This window comes from Colletotrichum navitas (assembly GCF_030913465.1).
Source record: "Colletotrichum navitas strain CBS 125086 chromosome Unknown LY79scaffold_20, whole genome shotgun sequence".
In the NCBI taxonomy this organism is placed as follows: Eukaryota; Fungi; Ascomycota; class Sordariomycetes; order Glomerellales; family Glomerellaceae; genus Colletotrichum; species Colletotrichum navitas.
The window spans coordinates 479,077-493,393 of record NW_026850566.1 but is presented as its reverse complement, the minus strand read 5'-3'; the positions used below and the strand labels follow the sequence as shown (position 1 = coordinate 493,393).

The 14,317-nt window shown below is 52.5% G+C and overlaps 5 protein-coding genes across 5 annotated transcripts; 3 read left to right on the top strand and 2 right to left on the bottom strand.

Moving 5' to 3' along the window:
• Window positions 1–394: 394 nt before the first annotated feature.
• LY79DRAFT_668739 (MCM2/3/5 family protein) lies at window positions 395–3,301 on the top strand (the record flags this gene model as incomplete). Its single annotated transcript, XM_060563565.1, has 3 exons — window positions 395–467; window positions 557–3,167; window positions 3,268–3,301. 3 exons carry the CDS (start codon window positions 395–397, stop codon window positions 3,299–3,301), a joined length of 2,718 nt encoding a protein of 905 aa, XP_060415655.1.
• Window positions 3,302–3,459: 158 nt separating this feature from the next.
• Window positions 3,460–5,307, bottom strand: LY79DRAFT_549835 (Ribokinase-like protein). The gene is made up of 2 exons (XM_060557506.1): window positions 4,744–5,307; window positions 3,460–4,676 (listed from the first exon to the last, which is right to left on the bottom strand). Exons 1-2 carry the CDS (start codon window positions 4,847–4,849, stop codon window positions 3,535–3,537), a joined length of 1,248 nt encoding a protein of 415 aa, XP_060415654.1. The 5' UTR covers window positions 4,850–5,307; the 3' UTR covers window positions 3,460–3,534.
• Window positions 5,308–6,722: 1,415 nt separating this feature from the next.
• LY79DRAFT_589268 (adenylate cyclase associated N terminal-domain-containing protein) lies at window positions 6,723–8,625 on the top strand (the record flags this gene model as incomplete). The annotated part of the gene is made up of 6 exons (XM_060561012.1): window positions 6,723–6,766; window positions 6,879–7,152; window positions 7,216–7,538; window positions 7,613–7,802; window positions 7,856–8,119; window positions 8,182–8,625. The coding sequence occupies 6 exons, from the start codon at window positions 6,723–6,725 to the stop codon at window positions 8,623–8,625; spliced, it is 1,539 nt and encodes a 512-aa protein (XP_060415653.1).
• Window positions 8,626–9,277: 652 nt separating this feature from the next.
• LY79DRAFT_578737 (choline/Carnitine O-acyltransferase) lies at window positions 9,278–11,328 on the bottom strand (the record flags this gene model as incomplete). Its single annotated transcript, XM_060559969.1, is given in 3 exon segments — window positions 9,278–9,464; window positions 9,476–11,138; window positions 11,286–11,328. The coding sequence occupies 3 exon segments, from the start codon at window positions 11,326–11,328 to the stop codon at window positions 9,278–9,280; spliced, it is 1,893 nt and encodes a 630-aa protein (XP_060415652.1).
• Window positions 11,329–13,233: 1,905 nt separating this feature from the next.
• LY79DRAFT_549829 (uncharacterized protein) lies at window positions 13,234–13,995 on the top strand. The gene has a single exon (XM_060557505.1). The coding sequence runs from the start codon at window positions 13,399–13,401 to the stop codon at window positions 13,855–13,857; it is 459 nt and encodes a 152-aa protein (XP_060415651.1). The 5' UTR covers window positions 13,234–13,398; the 3' UTR covers window positions 13,858–13,995.
• Window positions 13,996–14,317: the final 322 nt, after the last annotated feature.

Sequence of the window (14,317 nt, the reverse complement as noted above, 5' to 3'; positions counted from 1 at the left end):
TAAGTCAGTGTTGAGTCCCGCTAGGTGACAAGAAAAGGAGTTCTACTTCTGGACACCAGCCACACGGGAAAGGGGGCCGCCTCGAATCAATTAACGCGTGCCATTTTCAAACCGCGTCAAGTCGCGTTTTAGTGTTGAAATTGTCCCCTCCTTTTATTTTCTTCCCATGTAACCAGTCTAACTGCACCAACTAACCAGCCCACCTCTGCGTAGGTCCTTTTTGCGGTGGACCCCCTCCTCCTACCACCCTTCAACTCCCATTCCAATCCGCAATTTCCATCCCACCTCAATACTGTCGCTTTTTGTCACCAACTTGCGTTGCTGATACCCTTAGTTTTGCCTTTTCTCTCTCTATTCCGTTTCCCGCTCCTGAGACCTGGAAGCAGTTGTCGCCATGGATTCCTTCATGCTGCAGGACGCAGCCGCCTTGGACCGCGTGCGCGCAGCCCAAGAGTTTCTTGACCCTCGTATGTTGTTCACGTCTGGCTAGAACCCATCGGTTTCCCTTTGTGTCATCCGTCGTTGTATTCGCATGCTCATTATTTTGTCCCCTTAGAGAACGATTCTCAAGGGCGCAGTTACAGGTCAGCCATCATCTTGATGCTGCAGAAAAACCAGAGGAGACTCGTCGTCAACCTTGATCAGCTCCGTGCCCACAACCCTGAACTCGCCTTAGGAATCCTTGAAGATCCCTTCGACTACAGTATAGCCTTCAATCATGCTCTCAAGCAAATCGTCAAGACCTTACCGCAGTCTGGCGACGCCGAAAAACTGAACGATGTGTCATACTATTGCGCTTGGGCCGGTAGCTTTGGCATGAATGCTTGCAACCCCCGCACGCTGTCCTCGCAACACCTGAACAGCATGGTGTCCCTTGAGGGCATAGTCACCAGATGCTCTTTAATTCGCCCAAAGGTCGTGAAGAGTGTACACTACAATGAGGCCAGGGACGTCTTCCACTTCCGCGAATATCAGGACCAGACCATGACCAATGGAGTCACCACGTCGAGCGCTTATCCGCAGGAGGACGACGAAGGAAATCCCCTCACCACGGAGTACGGTTTTAGCACCTATAGAGATCATCAGACTGTTTCAATCCAGGAGATGCCCGAGCGTGCCCCTGCCGGTCAGCTGCCTCGTGGCGTGGACGTAATACTCGACGATGACCTCGTGGACAAAGTCAAGCCTGGCGATCGCATCCAACTTGTCGGTATTTACAGGACTCTTGGAAACAGGAATACAAACCACAACAGCGCCCTGTTCAAGACGGTAATCATTGCCAATCACATTATTCTTCTGTCTTCAAAGTCTGGGGGAGGTGTCGCAACCGCCACAATCACTGATACCGACATTCGAAACATCAATAAAGTGGCCAAGAAAAAGAACCTTCTTGATCTGCTGTCCCAGTCACTCGCCCCTAGCATCTATGGCCACGCTTATATCAAAAAGGCAATCCTTTTGATGCTTCTTGGTGGCATGGAAAAGAACCTGGAGAACGGTACCCACTTAAGAGGTGACATCAATATCCTCATGGTGGGCGACCCCTCCACAGCGAAGTCCCAGCTTCTCAGATTCGTCCTTAATACGGCACCGCTTGCCATAGCTACAACCGGTCGCGGCTCGTCTGGTGTTGGTCTAACGGCTGCTGTGACTTCGGATAAGGAGACTGGAGAAAGAAGACTTGAGGCCGGAGCTATGGTTATGGCCGACCGTGGTGTTGTTTGCATCGACGAGTTCGACAAGATGTCCGACATCGATCGAGTTGCCATTCACGAAGTCATGGAACAGCAAACTGTTACCATTGCTAAGGCTGGTATACATACATCACTAAACGCCAGATGCAGCGTTGTTGCCGCCGCCAACCCCATATTCGGACAGTACGACACCCGCAAGGATCCGCACAAGAACATTGCCCTGCCGGACTCTCTATTGTCACGTTTCGATCTTCTGTTCGTCGTCACCGATGACATTGAGGATACGAGAGATAGACAGGTCTCAGAGCACGTTCTACGGATGCACCGCTACCGTCAACCAGGGACTGAAGAAGGTGCACCAGTGCGCGAGAATGCCGGCCAATCCCTCGGCGTCGCTCTGAATAGTCAAACAGATACTCAGCGACCCACTGATGTTTACGAGAAGTTTGACGCGATGCTTCACGCTGGCGTCACTTTGACGTCTGGTCGTGGAGCGAACAAGAAGCCCGAGGTACTCAGCATCCCTTTTATGAAAAAATACATCCAATACGCCAAAACCAGGATCCGCCCGGTTCTGACCCAGGCGGCATCAGACCGTATCGCTGACATCTATGTTGGTCTGCGAAACGATGAGATGGAGGGTAACCAACGCCGAACTAGTCCTCTGACTGTTCGTACCTTGGAGACTTTGATTCGTTTAGCGACTGCTCATGCCAAGTCTCGACTTTCCAATAGAGTGGACGAGCGGGACGCGCTTGCGGCCGAGGGAATCCTTCGTTTCGCCTTGTTTAAAGAGGTGGTGGAGGATGAGTCGAGAAAGAAGCGGAGAAAGACTCGAACCACAGAATTTGCTTCATCCAGCGAAGAAAGCTCTTCTGACGAGGACGATGATGACGGGAACTTCAGAAGCTCAGCTTCCAGGTCTTCAGCCGCGCGACCTACGCGATCCACAAGAGGTGTTGCGCGACCTCGAGCCACTGCTGGCGACCGGCACGATAATAGTGCCAATGGAGCTGTTCAGGAAAGCGATGCAGAGTCAGCAACACGACCCGACACAGAAGATGTTGAAGAGGAAGGCATATATGACGCCACTCCCCGGACGTCGCGCCGTCGTGGTGATGGAGCCAATTCCTCGAGTGCGGCGCTGCATACTCAAACCTCTTTTGCTTCTTCAGTGCCTGTGTCCCAGTTGCCTTCGCAGTCGCAAGAGGATGCTGAGGATGAGGATGAACTGGCTTCAGAGACAGCCGGTCTCGCCATTGCAGACGAGCCTATCACCCCTCAGCGACTGACGGCGTTCAGGAGCGCTCTTGGCCAGTTACTCAATTCGGCCTTGTTTGACGATGATTCGGCCAACGTTGACGCTGTTATTGAAGCCGTCAACAAGCAGCTGCAGTCTCGCAGTGGTGGCGCTTTTGGCAAACAGGAGGCTGTCAAGGCTCTAAAGAAGATGGACGAAGCAAACCAGATCATGTATGCTCCCCGGATTTATCCCCCCCCCCCCCCCCCCCCCCCCTTTTTTTTTTTCTTTTTCACTGCGATTCGTAAATGTTTAAGGCTAACGAGGATACAGGTACACTGATGGCGAGCTTGTATACAAGATCTAATATTTCGTCGCATGATGTGTTGGGTTGACTGTGGATAGACACTGGCGTTAGGCTCATGACAGGGAGGCGGCGTCCGGAGGAGGTTTTCTCTAGTGATCAGCGAGCCATGTATCTTAGGTTCACAACCAATCAAACGAACACAATATTTGGCGTCAATGCCACATTTCATCTCGTTGGCCCGAATACAGGTTTCTGTAATAGGGCCAAGTTTATTATACTGGGCTCTATTCTCTCTACAAACGACTTTTGAATTCAGCAAGCCGGTCTTCCACCCTGATGCCATTCCAAATCTCGTTACCTTCGTTGTCCTGGCCCATTTGAGGTAAGCCCACTTGTTCGATAGCAAAGCTGGCAGCGACGCTCCCCCACAATGCAGCCTCCTCAACGTTCTTGCCCCTTGCGAGCGCAACGGCGAGGCCGCCCAAGAATGTGTTGCCGCCACCAGTTGGATCTAGTACCTTGGCGGGGTCGTTGTGAACAGCAGGAATCCACCGCTCCATGCCGGAATCCACCTCAATCTCTTCGCGAACAACGACACCTTCGTCATCCTGAAGCAGGCCGGCGAACAATGCTTCCATGTCGGTGTCGGGCTGTAAACCGCCTCTCGTGTAATCTTTTCGGCGACGCTTCGAGCCTATGCCGTCTCTTGTCTTTGGCTGGCGCTTGCGACCCCCGTTCCGAGCGATATAGCAACCTTTGTCGCCGGCACGGATGACGAGCGTGAAGGATGAAAGAGGCATGCTGGCGAGGAGCTGCTCGCAGGATCTTTCGACAGCTGTCTTAGATATCTCGCCGGTTTCCGCGTCCAAGCCATCGTCTCCCATGAAACCCGCCAGCTCGGAGTGGTTCGGACTACAGATGTCGACAAGAGGTAGAGTATTCGTACAATTGAGAAGTTCATCGGGCGTACATAGGTCTGGCACGGGTTCCCATATGAAAATGGGCTTTGTGTACACATCCGGTGGGCATACACGCTTGCGGGACGAGGTAATCTCTGCCACTAAATCTCTGCATCTAGCTGGGGAGCAGATAAGGTGAAAAGACTTGGAAAGTAGCAGATGGGGTGTCAAATCGTTGGCGGTGAGACGTTTCTTTGGGGTTGTATATCTGAAAGCACGCTTTTCAGCGCTTTCATACCCGTTCCATCCGCGCGTGGTCAGGCGCTCGGGGTCATCACGGAGCACAACAGAGGTCCCCCAGCTGCTGATGAGGTCACCCAAAGACTGCGGAAAGTCGGAGCCCTTGTCGACAATCCAACCCACAGAAGATGCGTGTGGAGGGGGCGAGAAGAGACGGGCTCCCAGGGCACCATAGGACCCGGCGCCCCCAAGTATGTCATAGACTGGCGGCGTAGGCGGCAGGAAGTGTATTTCATCTACAGTCCATGTCAGTGTGTGCGAAACCTATGTACTGGTGGGCAGAAGGCAGATGGTCTTTCTCACCAATAATGAACATGCCCAGTGTCACGAAATCAATAGGAGGTAACGCGGCGAATTCTTCATCGGTGAGTTGCTCCTCTGACCGCTTTTGTGGACCGTTGTCGGCCATGACGGCAACTCGGCAGCCAGCGGACCCTAGATTATGAAAGCAAACGCGTGGTTCAGGATTTACTTGTTACTGGTAGGGCGTCATTGATGTGTCCCCTGAAGGAGTAATTTGTATGTTTTCTTCTACAACGATGGTATCGCAGTTCGATGCTGTAGACAAGGCAATTTAAAGTGTGGAACTTTGTGAGCGTTGACTCTTGAGTAGGTGGGCGACACTTATTGGTGTGTTGTCTGTCAAGGAGGGTTGGTCAAATCCGGGTCAGTAGGCACCTGTGGACAGAAGCAAGCATAGAACGGGCGGAATTGGGTGGGTGCTCAGACAGGCTAATGCACTTGTGGGAGGATGGATACAGGTTAGATGAGACGAGGGAAATCGCTCTCGGCACCACCAGAAGTAGGGGTGTGAGTGAGTGCTTAGAGACTAACGGATTATCAATATCAGACAACGAGTAACGAGGTAGGTAGCTTGTGAAGAGCAACCCAAGCGAGGATCCCGCCGTCTCCCGGGCATGGGCGCCACGGTAAGCCCACATGGGTAAGCCTACAGCAGAAAGCTCCAGGCAGGTTCTAGAAGTTTTGTCGCGCCACTCACTGAGATAGGTTTGCTTTGGGGAGTTAAACCTATAGTGAAATTAGACCTTGCCTCTGTCCCTGGCGAAGGTGTTTCTCTCTCTCTCTCTCTCTCTCTCTAAAAAAAAAAAAAAAAAAAGGGCTGTGAAAAAATCACTACAGAATTTTTGCTATCGGCGCCCACGGCCCGGCGGCCTGTTCCCCCAATTGAATGTCTCAACTTTGGCTCCAATAAACAGCTTCAGGCCATGCCTTGCGTTCCTGGTGAGGGTGTCCTGGATCGTGACAAGCAAGCTGGCTTTCTCTTGCTTGTCTGACCCGAGTAGCAGTTGGCTTACATGATTAAGATCTGATAAGGCGAGAGAGGCACAAGGAACTCCTCAGTGCTTGAGGTTTGGTCCCATCGTCCGTATCTAGATGTATCGTCCTGGTTCCCTTATAATTGAGATGATACCTATTTAGGCATCCAATGGAAGTGGTTGGATGCGACCAAGTCCATCCGTTGCCATACGATGCGCGTGAGAGTTGCCTTAGCCGGATTTGTCAAGAATGTTGTGTGCACGTACAGAGAAGTAGGAATTGGAGGATTCAATGACCTCTGGTGGGTGGCATTCATCAAAATCACATATCGTATCTAACTAGGTAGTAGGTAGGCACATAGTAGGTGCTTTCCTTTACAAATATACAGGTACATCACCTCTGGTGCAGCCCCACCTAAGCTTGATGTACCTGGCTGGCTGGCTGCCTGCTTGCCTGCGGGTAGTACCTTATGTGGCGTGCGCAGCTGCTCGTGTACGTACCTCCCCACACATAGGACGAGTCGTGGTCTGGCATGACATTAGATGCTTGCGACAATACCCATCCAAAACACTTTATCCACCCATTATTATCATTTTGTCCCCATCTACAAATCTCTCCAAAGCCGCTACCCGTTCGCTCTTCGCCAGGTGTAGTGTATAGTACTTCATTTTATCCCAGCGGCTCCGCACTAGCTGAAACCTCCGACCCATTCGTCCAGCTCTCGCCCCGATCGATCCATACACCGACGCCCTATTGCTTATATGCTGATGCTAGATTGTCGTTATCCGGACACTCTTCAACAATCTTTACTCAGTCCTGGTTGCGTCGAACCCCCCGCATTGTCGGAAGTAAAGCTGGCCTTGTTTACCATCAAGTTCCTGCGACTTTCTTCGTCAGACCATCTCTGTCACGCGTCGTAGCCCCCGGGCCGTTGCCGACCTGTATTTCTCTCCGTCAACTCTGATCGCCTCTCAAGAAGCCTGGCCTTCTTTGTTTCGTCCAACATGGCAACGAACAACATGAACAACCTCACAACTCTTATCAAGCGGTATGCCGACCACCTCTCCACAGGCCAGATCCCCCTCTTCCACCTGCGGGAAGAGGATCATACTGGGTCCCGCGTTGTTTCTGCCTTCGCCCTAGGCTAACCCCTAAACAAGCCTCGAAGCTGCTACAGCTAGACTTGAAGACATCGCTACCTCGACCATTGAGCTTCCTCAAGCCGTCCCTTCCCTCAACCAATCTGTTGCATCGCCGCCTACTGTCGCCAATGCCTCGCCTCCCCCGCCCCCACCGCCACAAGCTGTCGCTGCGCCCCAGGCGCCCCCCGAGCCGGTCCCGGAGTCTGTCGAGGAGTTTGACCAGTTCATAGCTACTTCGGTTGAAAAATATGTCAAAATTAGCCAGCAACTGGGAGGTCTCATTGCTGACCAGGTCAGTTTGTGTCTGTTCATGTCACTGATTCCAACCCCAATGCTGACACAATATGTCCCACAGGCCGCCAAGGTATTGCAGGGTTTCCAAGCCCAGCGCAACTTCCTACTCATCACTACCAAGGCCAAGAAGCCTGACCTGAACGGTGCTGAGATGGCCGTATACCAAGACCTCCTTAAACCCATCAACGAAGCTCTCGTCGCTGTTAGCAACATCAAGGAGTCCAACCGAGGATCGGCTGTCTTTAGCCAGCTGAGCGCTGTTGCCGAGGGCATCATGGTTCTCGCATGGGTTACCGTCGATAACCGTCCCTACAAGCACGTCGAGGACTCACTGGGCTCTGCGCAGTTTTTCGGCAACAGGGTGTTGAAAGAGCAAAAAGACAAGTAAGAATGCCTCGCCTGGCCTGCTCTCACCTGATACCCCAATGGGATCATGTAGCTGACGTACTGCCTTCAAGGGATGTGCAGCAAACTGAATGGGTCCAAGCTTTCTACCAAGTTTTCCGCGATCTGACCGACTATGTCAAGCAACACTTCCCCAACGGCATACCCTGGAACCCTAAGGGAGAGCCTGCTCAGGAAGTCGCCAAGTCTCTGTCCGCTTCTGCTGCTGCCGCTTCCGCCCCTCCTGCCCCCCCCCTTCTGTTGGTTTGCCCCCTCCACCCCCGCCTCCTGGGCCACCTCCCGTTCTTGAAATCAAGGAAGAAACGCCAGGCGGAAAGGGTGGGTTGGGCGCTGTCTTTTCCGAGCTGAACAAGGGCGAAGCTGTTACAAAGGGCCTTCGCAAGGTTGACAGATCGGAAATGACGCATAAGAACCCGTCCCTTCGAGCAGGTTCGACAGTATCTGAGCGAGAGGGCTCGGTGCGTGGCAAGAGCCCTGCTCCGGGCAAGAAGCCCAAGCCGGAAAGCATGCGCGTCAAGAAGCCGCCAAAGAAGGTGCTCGAGGGCAATAAGTGGACTATCGTACGGGCTGCCCCTGTCAACCCAGTCGTAGTATAACGCGAAAACTGACCTGCCGGTTCTAGGAAAACTTTGAAAAGGAGCCTCAGCCTATCGAGATCGACGCATCCATCTCCCACTCTGTTCTGATCAGCAAGTGTAGCAACTCCACCATCATTGTCAAGGGCAAGGCAAATGCTGTCACCATTGAGAATTCGAGCCGCCTGTCGCTGATTGTGGAGTCTCTGGTGTCCACGGTGGACGTCATCAAGTCTCAGAACTTTGCGTTGCAGGTTTTGGGGGCTGTACCGGCTGTATTGATGGATTCGATTGACGGCGCTCAAGTTTACTTTAGCAAAGAGAGTACGACGACCAAGATTTTCTCGAGCAAGTCCTCCGGCATCAACCTCAACATTATTTCAGGGGAAGACGACGACTACAAGGAAGTGCCCCTGCCATCGCAAATCTGCTCCTACTACGATGAAAGCAAGGGCGACCTCATTAACGAGATTGTCAGTCACTCTGGATGAAGTTGGACGATTTGATTATTGCCGCGTATAGGGCTATGGTAGTCAGCGTTGACAGTGATAGAGGCGGTTTCCAGATGAAGACCTGGGTGTCCCGTCCCACTCAAGTACTACTGTTGGTTGTATAGAATTGTCAATGGCGTCTCGTTTGACCCCGTTGTCATCCTCTTCATCCTCCCGAGTTTGCCTTCTTTTCTGTTTAGATCAGCGTACATTTTCAGCGCCCTGCCAAGCATTTCTCCTCTAGCAACGTTGATGGGTGGTAGAAATAAGAAGATAGAGTGAAACATGACCTGGCTTTCTATGCCGCCAATGCTGACATGACATCTACATTGGCGATATATGATATAAGACGGTGAAAATATAAGATGATGGAGATATTCAGGAAAATAAAAACAAAAAAACCAAATTGATCACGGCGCCGTGTCGACACCGCTGGTCAATTCTATCATGTTGCGGAAATGCTTCTACTGTATCGATGTCAAACAGAACTGACCGCCCACATACAAATCACAAGTACAGGACTCGTTGGGGACAAAACACACCACACATACAGGCGCGCTCTCTCTCTCTCCCTCTCTCTCTGCTCCATTCGGCCCAGACCAGGTTCTCCGCCTCTAGGTCCATGCTTACTCTTATACTTCATTTTCGAGTCTTACAACTTAGCCTTGGCTGCCTTGATGGTGGGAGTGAGAAGATCGCGCATATCGCCCGCAGCCTCGTTCAGGAAAAAGCTCATGCGCTGGCTGCCCAGACCCTTGGAGACAACATTGAAGTTGATACTGTGAGAATTGTGCCAGTTAGCTGACCGCTTGGAGAGTACAATGCAGTAAATAAGTTTCCTGTCACATACCTGTTTTCATTGATCATGTAGGCAATGCCGAATCCGGCATCAATCACCTGGCTCCATCCATATCCGTTGAAGTACTCGGAGCTGAGCTGCGAACTCGACAGATACCAGGAAGACGAGTACGTGAAGGCAGGGTCTTGGTAGATGGCCGGCAGCTCTTGGCCAGGCTCTAGGAGCTTTTTCAAGCCAAAGAGATGTCTGTCGACGCCTTTGCCATCTGAAGCAGCCGTGATATACTCGAGGTGAGAGTCAATAGCTTGTCGGAACAGGTCGACTTTGTCTTTATCTTCGACATTAGGGTCCGCCATAGCGTTGCACCAAGCAACGGAGGCATCCGATACCGTTCTGCACGTCTCGGTACGGCCTTGCTGAAAGCGGCGAGTAGCGGCCGACTCGTACGTGGGGCGGTTCTTACCGTACATCTTATGGTAGGCCAGCTGAATGATCATTTGGACATAGGCATCGGGTGAGCACTTGAACTTCTTAATCAGGCCCTTGCCATAGCCCTGGTAGGCCTGAACGGCGAGCTCGTGCTGGCTAATGACATCATGGAAGTCCTTCCTGGCGCGGTCAATCTCGGCCTGGACTTCCTTCGTGACTTCAAACTTGACGACCTGAGGGTCCGGCAGGTTGGAGCGGATCGACGGGTCAGAGAGATCAATCTTGTTGTTGAATATGAGATCGTTGATAAAGTCGTTAAGGCGATGTGTAGGGGTTCCATCCATCATAGAGTGCTCTCCCATGAAGCCCGAAGTAGCGTTGTCGTTAATGATGAATTGGCACGGCTTGTCGTACCAGCGGTTCGCACCATCGCCATGCCAATATTGGTGCGCACGCTCCTCGAGAGTGACAGGAGCGGCATCGTCAAGGCAGACGACAAAGGAAGACGCTTCGACGACTTCCAGAGCAGCAGCGTTCTTCGGGCTAGCCTTGAGCAAAATCTCGCGCGCATCGGCCCAGACATCACGGTTCTCACTGGTCAACGCGCCAACGGCAGGGACTCTCTGAGCCAGCTCGTAGACCTTGTTAAACTGCTGTTCGAGCTCAGAGGCATTAAGCTGCTTGCCGTCGACCTCATGTAGTATCTTGAAGATCTGGTTCTTGCGGATGGCAATGATGTACTTATGATCCTTGTGGGAGAACTTGACGGGGTAGTCGACAGGCTTTGCGGCAACACGACTCGTGTTGAACATCCACTTGTAGCTGTCCATGCAGATGGGCAGTTTCTTCATGTATTCGGGCTCGAGGGTGCCGTCATCGACTTGCTTCTTGAACTCGAGGACGGCCGAGGTTATGGCGGCGGCTCTCTTGGCAGGGTTCCTTCTCCGTCGGTCATCACGATGAGAGTAGAAGTAGCTGACGTAGGGAACGACAGGGTCTCTGTAGCTCAGGTATGCCGCGTCATTCCACCACTCGTACAGCCAGTTGCGGTTGGCAGGGTCTTCTCTACGGGCCAGCAGTTTCTCTTGGAGCTTGCTGCCGATACCGCCAGCCTTGACAAATTCTTCCACGGCCTTTTTGCTGGCGGCGAACTCGGACTCGGAGAGAAGGGGTTGTAGTGTCTTGACATAGCGCGCGGCCGTCTCTTCGAGCGTAGGTACCGGTAGTCGGGGCAGAGAGTCTTGGAATCTCAACATAGGGCCCTTGGACTTGTCCTCGACATATCCTGTGTGCGAGAAAATGTCAGCCGATTTTGTTTAAAGCAAATCATGGCGCCCGAGGACGGTCCGAGAACGGTTAACCGCACGGGTTTGCAAGGCTTGGATCGGATTGGTAACGTTGCAGAAACGCAATAAGAGGCAGAAAAACGTACCGGATGGAAGGGAACTGCTGTTCCGTTTCGTGGTGGACGACATGGCTGTTGCAAAGGTCTGGGGTAAGGTCAATGAAGTGTTCGAGGGCACAAATTGGGGGAAGTAGCAAAAGAGGCGACAGGTGTCGGTGGGAAGAGACGCCAAAAACAACGGATGGAGCCAGTCAAACAAGCGGAGCGGGGTGGGATCAAGGATGATAGGACTGAGCCGAGGATATATGGACTCGGGAGTAGTGCGCCAGGCAAGGTGTAGGAAGACAACTTACAGGACGATTGAACCTTAGATTTCTCAACGGCGACGTTCGTACCGTGGCAGACCTAGCCTCCAAAGCTCGTAGAGCGGCCGACATGACCAGTTCTTGAAGAGGGAAGACGTGTGGTGGTGGTGGTGGTAGTCGTGTGTGGTTGGTGTGTCCAAACAATTGCAGTTGCAGTGGCACACGTAGCCGCAGAAAGATCCGCGGTAGGACAGACGGTAGACGGCAGCGGCAGCAAGTCTAGTCAGTCAGCTTTCGGAGTGGATCGGAGCGGAGGCTAGGCTAGCCGTTGCGGGCGACAGGTAGGAAAAGAGCCTAGGAAAGAACGGACTGAAAGTGGCTGCTTGTCACAAGCCAAAACCCAGATGCCACGCGGGACTGGCTTTATTACCTATGTCAATCGAGCAAGGGTGCGTGGTTGGGGGTTGGTGTTTAGTGTGTGTCAAGGGCGAGGTACCTTTCGGATCCTTGTTCTCTCCTACTTAGGTTGGTGGAGGAGGAGCCAAGGGAGAGGAGTCAAGGACGCGGTTACAGCTCAGTACCGGGGGTCGACTATGGGGAATTGGGGGGGACGGGGTATGGGGATTGCCCATGTGCTGCTTCAAGCTCTCGGTGGCGAGGAAATCTAGCGACGGAGAGTGTTCCTGTAAAGAAGAAGTGTCGCTTATCGACGATACCTCCTCGGCTTGGGATAGCTTTACTTGTTTTTCTCCAAGGGAGGAACGGATAGTTAGTGAGCGTATGGTCGATGGCTGGACTCCCGAGGTGTAGTTGTAGGGTAACTAGAATTGGTGGCCAACGGCAGGAGGTGACAGGGTGGCTACCTAGCGTAAACTAGGTACATAGTACAGGTATATGTAGGTACCTAGGTAGGTTGATGATGATGTGGGGAAGACGGCGTGGGGATATGGGTCTTCAGTCGTGCCGAGGGGAAAGAACTCAGGTGTAACGCAGCCAGATGGAGGTTCTTGCCAACTTAGCCCGAGAAACTTCAAGGGACAAACGGAGATGGAGCGAGTGTAGACAGGAGAGAAAAGAGGAAGGCAGAGGGAGGCAACAAGAGAAAAGTCGGCGTACGCTGGGTATGTACGTGTGATGATGGTGTTGGCCTTGGGCGCACCTTCATTTCTTGTCTCCGGGAGCCCTTTAATCCTCTCTTCCTTTCCTCCGAGGCACTGTCCGCGCTGGAATACATTGACTCGGTCCGGATGCCGGGGCTTACATTACGCAGAACCTTTTCTACTACCTACCTACTCACCTAGGTACCTGATGGTCCAATGTCCGGCGGAGGTGGAAATGGGGGAATGTGCAAACGTAACAGATGACAGTTCGGGCCCCGTATCCAGGCTTTGAACCCATGCAACAGCGCTCATGTACCTGTTCGAGCATCCAAGCATACACCAGTACACTGATTTCTACCTCTAAGTAGCTCTATGCATGGAATGGCCCCTTTGCGTTGCGGCCTTGCTAGGTAATACAGGTTTTCCTCGGTCGCGTGCGGTGCAGCCGGCAACAGTGGGCTGTTCGCTTGAGCCGAGGTAAAACAGGGGTGGCTGCGCGCCTTTACCCCCGTACTTTTTGTGCCGAGTGTTTTCTCTGCCCACCGGTCGGCACAAGATACTACGCTCTCCACGCACGAGAAAAGATACGCTCTGAATGGGTCGCTGCCAGCCACAACGATTGAGCATACCTAGGCTTTGAGCGGACTTACCTAAGCATCCTTTGATTGACTTGCACATAGGAACCTAACTAAGTACCTAGGGTAGGTCCTTGAGCAGGCCCGTTCTCATTTCCCTGGACCAGCCCTTTCGTGAACACTCCAGCTCGTTGTCTGCCTCCCTTACTCGTCTAGAACCATGGCCCGCAACACTCCCCATCTATGTGTATGTCATTCGAGCTTCGGCGGGTTTCCATTCAGCCCAAACCCAACATCTTGCGTTAGTAGGGTCCGGACCATCTGCGAAAAGCGAGAGGGTAGGAATCGAGAAGCCTTTTGCCAAGACAGCACTACTGCACTTCTGCTGTGTAACAGACAGGAGTACACAACCGGACTGGGTCGGACTGGACCAACGGAGGTTCCAGCGAAGCCCACGAGTCTAACCACGTCCCGGACGAACGGACCTAACATTCCCCCGCGCTTCAATATCACGGAGGATCATAGACATGATGCGCAGCCTGACCTTGCTACACTTCCTGGTCATGTTCCGCATCTTATTCCTTCCATCAGCCTAGACTGTCGGGCTTGTATGGAGTGGCGGGAAAGGAAGGAACAAATAAAGAATAGGTGGAAAATACATGCTTCCCGTGCCACCTGACTGCAGCTTTTCGCTTGGCGATGTTAGTACGCATCCGATTCTGATTTGGCGTGCCAGTTCACAGTTACGAACCATCTTAACGTTCGAATTAGTACGTAGTAGCTAGAGCACAAATGGCGACACAAGTAGCATGGCTTGCCCTCTCTATATCTCAAACTCTTTGCATGTGTCTAATACCCACATTGCATGTGACAATACTCTGCAATTATCACCATAGACCTTCAACACCTCTGGCATGGGCACAACTTTGACCAGCATGACCCGCAGATCGAATTACCGGCTGGGCCAGTTCAGATCGCCGATGAATCATGCTTGCATCTCCCACATACGCCAAGTAGTGGGCCAGTAATAGACGGCTTATATGAACCGTCGACAGCACGTTGACGGACCAAAGTGCGCCAATGACAGCAAATGCGACTGGGTAACATAACTATCTAATACATTTGTACAAGGCGACGAT

Coding starts and splice junctions, on each gene's coding strand:
- LY79DRAFT_549829 (XM_060557505.1), top strand. CDS start 13,399: ATGGCCCGCAACACTCCCCATCTATGTGTATGTCATTCGAGCTTCGGC.
- LY79DRAFT_549835 (XM_060557506.1), bottom strand. CDS start 4,849: ATGGCCGACAACGGTCCACAAAAGCGGTCAGAGGAGCAACTCACCGAT. Junction 4,677..4,743: donor ACTGGGCATGTTCATTATTG/GTGAGAAAGACC, acceptor CATGGACTGTAG/ATGAAATACACTTCCTGCCG.